The sequence below is a fragment of the Cololabis saira genome, chromosome 20 (assembly GCF_033807715.1).
Source record: "Cololabis saira isolate AMF1-May2022 chromosome 20, fColSai1.1, whole genome shotgun sequence".
In the NCBI taxonomy this organism is placed as follows: Eukaryota; Metazoa; Chordata; class Actinopteri; order Beloniformes; family Belonidae; genus Cololabis; species Cololabis saira.
In genome coordinates this window covers 16,774,855-16,785,876 of record NC_084606.1, presented here as the reverse complement: position 1 = coordinate 16,785,876, position 11,022 = coordinate 16,774,855, and the positions used below count along the sequence as shown (strand labels likewise).

General features: G+C 43.4%; 1 protein-coding gene across 1 annotated transcript in view; it reads left to right on the top strand.

Moving 5' to 3' along the window:
* tox4b (TOX high mobility group box family member 4 b) overlaps positions 1 to 9,907 on the top strand; it is a 22,231-nt gene extending 12,324 nt beyond the window's left edge. The window contains 9 exon segments of the mRNA XM_061709795.1: positions 1,536 to 1,811; positions 1,813 to 1,824; positions 1,904 to 2,161; positions 2,253 to 2,270; positions 2,272 to 2,578; positions 2,662 to 2,741; positions 5,446 to 6,087; positions 6,163 to 6,317; positions 8,349 to 9,907. Coding sequence (XP_061565779.1) covers positions 1,536 to 1,811; positions 1,813 to 1,824; positions 1,904 to 2,161; positions 2,253 to 2,270; positions 2,272 to 2,578; positions 2,662 to 2,741; positions 5,446 to 6,087; positions 6,163 to 6,317; positions 8,349 to 8,406 — 1,806 coding nt within the window. The 3' untranslated portion in view covers positions 8,407 to 9,907.
* Positions 9,908 to 11,022: the final 1,115 nt, after the last annotated feature.

Sequence of the window (11,022 nt, the reverse complement as noted above, 5' to 3'; positions counted from 1 at the left end):
ACATATCTGTTTCCCTTCAAACGTTAGGACATGTAGCGTGTGCAGGGAGAAGTAGGTGATAAGGCGCGCTGCCGATGCTTTAGGGGCGCCAGATAAGTCAGGAGTTAGATGGGGCAATGCTTGGAGCCGTGAAGACCCACCCCGATGGAGGAGGTGCTGGACTGTAATGGAGACTGGGCCGTCTGAAATGTTTCAGTGCTGCTTTATATTTTGACAAATATTTTTCTTGACTTTTTCAATTACAGTACAAAGACACAAAACAGAACAAGGCACATTAATACGTACAAATAGGCACTTGAAGATAATCCAAATGTAGAGATTTAAGTGGTATATTTTACTGTTGTGGTAACTGACTGATTCTCATCATGGAGTTCAGGGAAAAGAAAAGGAGCTAATGAGTGACCAACATGTACATACACAGATGGAAACACATTGTGTACTTATTGAACACTCCCACCATCCAAAATGTGATCAGTGACCTTATTAGAAATAAACAATAAGTTGCATATATAAAAATAAGAATAAAAAATATATAATACAACAGGAGACTACAAAGCTTCAATAAAAAAAAAAATGCAGAAATTGCATTAAAAAAAAAAATCTTCTCAAATGTATTATATTCTCCTTTGCAGTAAACCCTCAATCCCTCAACCCAATTCTGCCTACTTGGTCTGTGAACAGATTTTTTATGTTTAGCTTCTAGAAGACAAAATACCACCATCTTCTTCCTGCTATCGTTCAAAGTAGGGCTGCACGATTAATCGTTAAAAAATCGCGATCTCGATTCATGCTTGAACGCAATCTCATTTCCAAATGACGACGATTATATATATATATATATATTTTTTTTTTTTTTTTTGATGTTTATTGTTTTTATGTTCAATGTCAGCTGTTACAAAAGTTGATGCCAGTCTTTTATCAGGCACCATCATATTTTTTGTAACGTTTACCTTTTGTATCGGCAGCTTCTTAATAGCAGCAAAAGGCAATGGGGGGTTCATCCCAGCCAGAGGAATAATTTGTTGCCTCAGAACTACAGATCTGTTACAAGTCCCCTTTCTGAAAGGGTGTTCAACTCAGGGAGGAACAAATATTGTTCAAAATTGTTATTATTGTTTAAATTATTCAAAGGTTTGTGTAAAGAAGACAAGAGATGTTTATTGTTATTATATTTTTGTTCAGCTGTTGCAAAGTTAAAGTAATAAGTGCAATAAATTTTATATTGGAAAAAAATCGTGAGAGAATCGTGATCTCAATTCTAAGCAAAAAAATCGTGATTCTCATTTTGTCCAGAATCGTGCAGCCCTAGTTCAAAGTACAACTTGCAGGGAAACAACCAAAAATATAAAGCTTGGGACAAAAAGGAAGTTGCTTTTTGATGAACAGAGATATAATTGTAATAATCTCTTTCCAAAATTCTTGAATGAGGGGTACATTCCCAGAGTCAGTGAAACAAACTACCTTTCTGTATCAGGGCAGTGCTGCTCTCTCTCTCTCTAACTCGTGCTCGTCTCTTCTGTTGTTTCCTCCTCCAGACCTTTCACACTCCCAGCCTCGGCGATGAGGAGTTTGAGATCCCTCCCATCTCCCTGGACCCGGACTCGGCCCTCACCGTGTCAGACGTGGTGTCTCACTTCGGGGAGCTGTCGGACACGGGGCCGTCGGACAGCGTGGTGGTGCCGGGCAACGCCGTGGTGGAGGGAGACGACCCGTCCTTCGCCTCCACGTACGTCAGCGCCCCCACGCAGGGCCTGGAGCACCTGAGCCTGGGCGTGATGAACCAGTCGGCGGGCAGCACGCTGCTGGGGTCCGTCGCTGGGGATGGTGAGGAGCCGCGAACCGTTCCCATCTCTCCGAGGTGACCTCAACAGAGTATTTCACCCCTGCTTGTGTCCCTCCCCAGGATCTCGGTCACCCCATCGGTTCTCAGTTCAGCAGCTCGTCCCCGGTGACGATCGACGTCCCGCTGGGGGACATGGGTCAGGCTTTACTGGGGTCCAACCAGCTGACCACCATCGACCAGTCGGAGCTCAGCGCCCAGCTGGGGCTGGGCCTGGGGGGCGGGAACATGCTGCAGCAGCAGTCACCTGAGAACCCGCTGTCCGCCACGGCGTCGCCCACCAGCTCGCTGCAGGACGACGACGTAGACGACTTCAGGAGGGTTCGTCTCCAAATCTTTTACATGACTTGTAAAACTGCTTTTGCACTCGTTCGTCACTCTGATGTTGCTCCCTGTCCTCCTCTCCACTCAGAGCGTTCTGGTGGAGTCTCCCCGTCTCGCTGGCCGTCTCCCCCGGAGTCATCTCTCTGGATTCCTCCCTCTCCGAGTCGCCGCTCTCCGCCCCGACCTCCAGCGCCTCCTCGGCCGGCGGGCGTAAGGGAGGGGCCGGGGGCGGGGGGAAGAAGGGCAAGAGGAAGAAAGACCCCAACGAGCCTCAGAAGCCCGTGTCGGCCTACGCCCTGTTCTTCAGGGACACGCAGGCCGCCATAAAGGGGCAGAACCCCAACGCCACGTTCGGGGAGGTCTCCAAGATAGTGGCCTCCATGTGGGACAGTCTGGGGAGGAACAGAAACAAGTGAGCGTGGGGGAGAGATAGCCGGATAGGAAGATGCCTCCATCCATCTAGGACCTGATAGCATTATATTTTGTTCTTGTTCCAGGTTACAAGAGGAAAAACGAAGCTGCGAAGAGGGATTACTTGAAAGCCCTCTCGGAGTACCGGGACAGCCAGATCTCTCAGGTGAGTGAAGCAAGCAAGAGGATGCTGTCTCTTCTCCTCTCTTCTCTTCTCTTCTCTTCTCTTCTCTTCTCTTCTCTCTCTTCTCTTCTCTTCTCTTCTCTTCTCTTCTCTTCTCTTCTCTTCTCTCTTCTCTCTCTCCCACCTGCAGCCGGAGGGAGAGTCTCTGCTCCCCCCGGCGCTCCGTCGGTTTAACCTGCACATAATTAGTCCAAATGAGTCTAAGCGGTCTCTCTGCTGCACCGGACGGGCTTCCTTCATGATACAAGTACAAATAAGTTTATGTGAAATAAGTTTGTTTCAGGGTCGAATGAAAATGTGAACAATTCTGAACTTTTTACAGATACGAACAAGAGGTTACATTTCTGAAACTGGTTTAAATTGGCTTGATGGCAGAGACGGGTGAAGGAAGAGGATTTGTTTCCAATTTATTAGAAATATTGTAAAACCCATGTTTTTAAAACTTTGCCTGCTTGTAGATTTATGTGAGTTACAGAAAAAGTACAAATTTTGTTGGCCGACAACAGTAAATAACATACAAGGAGGGAAATTAATAAGCAATAACTTTTATTCCAACCCGTCATTCAATTACATTACATTAAAATGTGTGTTAAAAGCAACAGCTCCCCCTGCTGTTACACATGAATATAACAAGTATAAGTTGGCCGGAGATGCTTTGATGGATTTTTTTATTTTATTTATTCTCAAGTATTTTTTATCCCTATCTTCATCGGGGTTGGTGGGTTGTTGCAATGTTTTAAAGTACTTAATAAAGTTTTCTGGTCTTGCCAGTTAGAGAGAGTTCAGTTCAGCAGAAGGTTTTTATCCATGTGGATGAATTGGTGTTTAATTTTTAAGGGTTTGTCGATATGAAACCCTTTTAGCGTCACCTTCATCCGCTTAATACATTTCAGTAAAGTGAAAATGCCTTTGATGGTGTTTAACAAATTCTTAAAGTGTAAAACGCAGGCAGCAGAGCTAAAATGTGTGGCGTGTTACTACTGAAATGTCTTAATCCCACAAGTTTACTGTAAAACTCCTCAAGTCTCACAAGCCAGTTGGGCTTTTATTCATCCTCCTACATTTTATTTGGGTAAACAGGCTTCAAAATCCACACAACTCCGTCCTCTAATTCCTTCCAGAGGAGGCATCGAGTGAACGTAAAAGCTGAGTGCAGCTATGCTCACGCTGCAACAGCGTAATGTTTAAATATTCCCTCTTGAAATACACACAATAACCATCAGGCATTTTTCTTCTGTATTCACTGCTACATTTTCTGTCTGTCGGCCTCCAGACTTTACTGACAAAACTGAGTTCTGCTAGTTTGTTTTTATTGTTTAACACCTTTAGTCGACACATTAATTAAAACACTAAGTCACACCAGTGAATATAAAGTTGTATCAGTAACTGAAGTTTTGTCCTTTCTCAATCCAGTCTGGTGGCTGTGATGAGAAATCAAATGAAACTTTATTTATACAGCACTTTTCATACAATAGTAACGCAAAGTGGTTTACATAATAAAATCAACATTTAACATAGAAAAACTCACACAGTCGTGGTTAAAAACACACATCTGGTCATTTTCACACACATTCTCACTTTAATACCCAGACAGCACACATCATAAATAAACATCATAAATGAAAGAAAGAGATAATATATTGTGGAAAGAAAAGTATTTCAAATACACCTTCAGATTAACCCAAACCATTCTTTTCTCTGCAGTTGCTGTAATCATGTTGGCGTTTGTCATTTTTTTTCTCATTCGCACGAGGTAGCTCCTCCCCTCCGCTCCGCGCTCACAAAGCTTCATTTTAATGAAATCCAATTATCAGTTTACCTTTACCGTGTATGTACTATTGTATTTATACTGTTTGACGCTGGAACAAGTCTGACATCGCGACACAGACACATGTGGATGGCAGCTCGAACACTTTTACGACACGTTCTTCAGATTTTGATTTGCTGGAAAAGGGGTTTGATTGTTGTGGCCGTCACCTGTAACTAACAAGTGAATGTGTAGGTGACGGAATAATAGATCCCCCGCTGGCGGGAAACGACTTTATTCTTGAGATTTAATCATCCTTCAGCAGAAAACATACTGTAAAGTCATTCATGTTGTTGTATTTATTTATTTCTTTATTTATTTATTTATTTATTTAAAGGTTTAAATAACGGGGACAATGCACATTAATAACACATTTAAACAAATGTAAAATGTGCCGGAATTAGCCAAAAAGGCTATTTTGCATCTGCTGTCCCTGGACTGGTGTATAATAGTCAACCTAAAAGAAAAATTATTAAGACACAATCAATAAAACATTTCCGAATAAAAAGGCTATATCAGAATAAAGATTAAAAGGTAAGAAACTAAGCTAAAATACATACACACACAGGTTAACATAAGCTCAACAACAGACAATTGCTACAAACGAAAACAGAAACAACATGAAGCAGCAACAGTAACATCAGCATTAATAACACAAGACACAATACAATAACAGGCCAAAAACAAACAAGACAAAAGCACTAAACACAGAATAAAAAGCCATGCACAAACTAATAGGCAACATGACAGGTGACATCAGACAAACACCGACAGGCAGGGCAGCAAGCCAGGAAAATTATGCACTAAAATTCAATGTTGACAGCCTACTTGTTTAAGCTTTTCTAACTTGCTCTCTTGTGTTTCTTCCCGACCTGTCAGGCCCCTATAGAGGTGATGGACACGGCCCCATCGCCTCCTCCACCTCCACCTCCAGCTCCGGCCCCGGCTCCAGCAGCAACAGCAGCACCGACCACTACAAGCGCTCGGCCCACCAGATCGCAGCACTACAACCCCGAGGAGAACACCATCACCAACATCTGCACCTCCAACATCATCCTGGACCTGCCTCAAGTCACCACTCGCTCCCGCACCGGCGCCATCAAGCCGCAGCCTCCGCCCGCCAGCTCCAACCCCCCCACCGTCACCAAGATCATCATCAAGCAGACGCCGCTGCCCCACGGCGGGGTATCGGTGACCGCCACCGCCGCCTCGTCGCCGCGCCAGCCGCCGCCGCTGCAGCAGATGCAGAGCACGCCGCCTCCGCCCCGGCTCCAACAGATGGTGCACGCCCAGGCGCCGCCGCCCCTGCAGGCCAAACCGCGGGCCGTCGCCGCCGCCACCGCCCCGCCCCCGCTGCAGATTAAGGTCGTCCCTCCCGTACGGCAGTCGGATTCGACGGCACCGATCATCGTGACGTCGGGCGGTGGATCGTCCTCGGCGGTGTCGGCCTCGTCCGCGCTGACGGTGGAGGTGGGACGGACGGACGCCGCCGGAGACGAGGTGGCGGAGTCGGAGGAAGGGGTGAGTCGAGGTTAACGAAGCGTCAGATTCTCCTCCGACTGAACGCTGGGTTGATGTTTTCACCTGCTCTCACAGATGGAGGTGGAGGTGAACGTGGCTCCGGGTCCCAGCGTGACGCCCTCGGCGAGTCCGAACATCTGCGTACGGGCCGGTTGCACTAACCCGGCCGTGGACAGCAAAGACTGGGACAAGGAGTACTGTAGCAATGAGTGTGTAGCCACGCATTGCAGGTGTGTATTCAGCAGCGTAGACCAGGTCCAAGTTGAGCCTTTCGCTTATTTCTTCTTCTTTTTTATACTTTATGAAAGGAAACATCAATTAAGACATTTTTCTTAAAAATTGACACAATTTCTTGAGGTTTTGATGAAATTTCTGTTACCTGCGTCGGTCAAAATATTTTTGTAGATACAGATAAAAGCTCCCTTTTTAAATGATGTCTTTACACCAAATGTTCTCATAACCCTTTTCAAGCAGCTTGACACTGGTGCTGGAACTGCTTCGCTTCTCCAGACACAGAATCAGAGCCTCTTTTAAGGTCCTTTTGGATTTCTGTGAAACAACACGGTTCACGAAGGACACAGACGAACCAGACTCTTAACACTTCCTGTCTGCCTTTTCTAAACGTTGAGGCTGGTGTTTGTTAACGCTGTTCTGCACCTCCAAACATCCTGTACTACACTGCAAACCTGAATTTTCAGCAAGAGATTTCAGCTTAATTAGATCATTTTTGGGGGTGGGCTGTTATTGCACAGTAGCCCATTTTCAAATGCAGCCAAAAACACAATTTAAACCTGCTGTTTTGAGTGGGTTTCTTATTCTGTCATCAACCATTGTCGGCTACAAACAGTTTAGTGATGCTGAAACAATGTTTATTAATCCAAATGCATTATTTGCTAATGCAAACTCTGTTCCAAGTGCCCGCATTAACATGCATGAACGTGCATTAACATGCATGAACGTGCATTAACATGCATCTGCCTGCAGCACTTTGAACAGTGATCAGCAACACTTCCAAACACTGACTGGCATGTCTGAATGTAAACAAACATGATTTGTCCCTGGTGCTTAGTCAGGATCCAGAAGGAGAAGCAGCTGAGACTGAAACTCTCAACGATGTCAGTTAAAAAGCAAATGCTGTTTTTAGATTAGGTGAAGACAGTGAATCCCATGTTCTGCTGTGCTTTGGTGAACATTCACAGACACTGACTGCTGATGTAAACACATTAAACTGTTATGGTGCTGCTGTCCCAGAGTACGGGGGGTTGTTCTCCCCCGTGGAGCAGTGTTGCTTGATTTCAGTGTCCATTCTTTAGCAGCTTGACCGGGACATGGTCATAATAATAATGTTTGGGTTGTTGGTCCTCCCACCCCTTCACCCTGACGTAACCGGCTCTCACATCCAGCCCAGCAAGATCTTCAAGCCAGAGTGGCACTGGTTTTCCTGGCTCTGAACCGGGGCTTTCTTCGTGGCCGGCGACCTCCAAGCAAAGGAAGTTTGACACCAGCTCTGGAGCCACTTTGGTGGAAAAGAAACGGTTTAGACCTTGCATTAACATGCATTCTCAGAAATCCACGTACAATATGTGCTCATACCTGGCATTAAAATGTATAGCCAAATGTTTCCCGACTGATCAGATCTCACCATCTCACTCTGTATGCTTTATAAACCCGTATCACAACTTGAAAACACCAAATTCGTTGCTTCGAAATCCCAGAGGCGGCAGCGGGAAATAACTGGGTACAACTGTCAGAAACCAATAAACAAATAAACTTAATTCAGCAAATGTGGAAGACACGTCGTGATGTGCTAGGAAACATGCACCACAAACACGACGAAGAAACCCAATGAAAAAGAGCGTTATTGCTTGCATTTGTTCACAAAATCAATCGAGTGAATAACTTCCCATGATGCTTTACGGTTCAGACTTCAAGGAACATGCGGTAATACAGTAAGTGTCCAAGACCGATGTCTCCTGCGTCCTGAGTGATGGGATAAACTGGTCTCTGAGGATTTGTTCACGCTGCAGGTCTTGATGCTCAACTCAGATTTTTATTTTTTATTTTTTTGTGGTGGTTCACATAAGTATTTTACATGTGACTTAAATCAGACCTGGTTGTGAGCAGGTTTCTGGTTTGAAGGACCTGCACGAGCAGTAAGGCGAAGTGGTCAAAAGTTTTCAGTGCAGACTTAAAAAAAGGAAAAGCAACATATATTCTTGTTAACAAAAGCTTGATCACATATGAACTTTTCTCCTCCGCAGGGACGTGTTCATGGCCTGGTGTGCCATCCGATCGCAGAGCTCCACGACGGTCACATAGGGAACGGACGTCTGACGGGAGAGCGCTACGCAGAGACGGGAGGACAAAGAAAACCCATTAAATGTGACTGAACATGAATGAACAGCAGACTCAGGCGTTGGCACATAATGGTTCATTGCAATGATGCTCATGTCATCTCGGGGACGTAAACGAACAAAGACCACACGGTTGCCGGAAAAGTATTCGAAAGTCATCCCTCTGACGTTTCCTGCGCCACTCTGATGATTTTGTTTGAAAATGTTGTAATAATCACTTACGCACAGAGAAACGGACGGCTCTGCTGCTCCACAGATTTCTTATTTGATCATCTATTGTGAATTTAAATAATGAACTGGATAAAAAAAAGAAAAAAGGAGAACATTTTATATGAATTTCAGTGTTTTTAATTGTTTTGGAAAAAAAAAGAATGCAGCAAGAATCTTGCAGGTATTTTTTTTTCTCTCGCTCTCTTTTTTTTTAATTGATTTCAAGAAGCTATTTGATGTGTATGCTCTTCCCTTTACTGTTGCATTCAGGACTGATCAGCGTGAATGCGGTTTTGTTTATGCGGTCTTCAGTCGTGTGTTGCTGGTGTCGGTGGTGATGGATCCGGGGGCTGTTACAGAGAACGAGAAGACCAACTGCATAAAGCACAAACCAAACTAAAGATAAATCAGAGGCTTACAGGAGGGTTGAAGGCTTGTGAGAAGCCAATTTGAGAAAAGGCAGAAGTGAATCTGCCACCAGCTTAATGGATGATATTTATTGCCTTGAAAAGCCACACTTCCAAGTTTGTAGTTTGTTGCTTCAAAAGAGGTGCTAATAGTCTTTGTCCCCATTTTTTTTTTTCTTGCAACTTCATAGCTCTTTAACCACGTGGTTCCTATTTTGCTTATTAAGGAAGGTTAGTGATGAAATTTTCTGTTTTAAGAAGAAATTTAAAAAAGGAGACATGATAAACACACCAGCTCAGACAACACTACTGACTGCAAAGGGAAAGGAAATGTGTTTTATTTTTCTTTTGCTTCATCTTTTTTTTCAACTAAGGAATGTTTGGTAGGTTTGAATATTGACCAATCAAGGATGGATGTTTGGAAAAAACAAACAAAAAAGAAACCAAATCAAACAGTTACCAGTCAGATGAAATGATAAAGTCATCGGTCTGCTTTATTGTAGATAACATGGAAATGTTTTTAATTATGAAATAAACTATTTTATGTTGTAATATACATTTCATAACACACATTTTGACCTCATAATTAATTTTAATCAAAATGTTTTTCTCTTTTCAGAAGGGATGGCTTTATGTATGTTTTCTTTTTCTTTTTTTGGGGGGTGTTTATGTGTTCAGAGTGACAAACTTGAATATCAGAGAAGCTGTTAATAATTTGACCATATATCTTGCATAAAAAAAATACAATTTAAATGAGGTAAACAAATTACACACCCCACCTTCAAGAGTTTGTGAGTTGATTTATATGAGAATTTGACCATTCAAAGACAGTTAAATCTTTTGAACTGACTTCTTGTACGTGTATTTATTTTCTATTAGATTTAGGTTAATTTTCTAGTTTTCAGATTTTCAACAAATCTAACAGATTTTTGTTTGTAACTGTCACAATTAATACAAAAAAATCACAATGTTTTCCCATAGATATGTATATGGTGTTGCCTATGGTGGCTGCAGTATCGCGAGATTTACTTTTGACACGTTTGATGACGATGGCGGGAAGAATTCGCTATGGCGGGAAAAAGCAGCGTGGTCAACACACGCCAGGGGGCGCTGTGGCGGGAAACTACACATTTCAATGAAATGCACTACAAAAAACATCAAATAAAGTGACAAGAAAATAAAAGCAACTCAGTTTCATCTCACTTTCTTTTTTCTTTTTTTTCCTCGTGTGTAACATTTTACTCAGGAATAAACATTCAAGGTGGAATAATAGAAGTTGTAGATGTAAAGTGATGACTATTATAAAACATAATTCCGTGTGTAAGCACTTGAAGGGGGAGGGAGTGGAAGAAAAAGCATCGGAAGGGAAAGGGGGAGGGGGTGAGAGGTAATTATTACAGTTTGGCGTGGTGTGTGTGGACAACAAGAGGATAAATAGTTATTTTGCCGCGTTCCATTTGTAAGTCGGAAGTCGGAATTTCCCAGTTCCCAGTCGGTATTTTCAACTGGAACGCCCCTCGAAGTGGGATTTCCCACTGGGAAAGTGGGAGAGTCTTCACCACCCCCGAGTTCACATTCCGAGATGGCTGCCCCGTTTGTAAACAGTAGAAGAGAGCTTCGTAGCACTTCATTCTAGTTTTGGTCACACTAAATCAGTCGTATATAAGTATTGTTCGGCATATATATGCTGCTATAGTGTAATTTACATTTTTCATGTGGTATATGCGAACTACAAACTGGTTTACCTACTTTGTAACCGGAACGGTGATAACTCGGCTGTGACGTCATTCCCAGTTCAGAGTTCCGACTTCCGAGGTAAATGGAACGCGGCATTTATCCCCGTTTGTGGGAAGAATTGGCTATGGCGGGAAAAAGCAGCGTGGTCAACACACGCCAGGGGGCGCTGTGGCGGGAAACTACACATTTCAATGAAATGCACTACAAAAAACATAAAATAAAGTGAC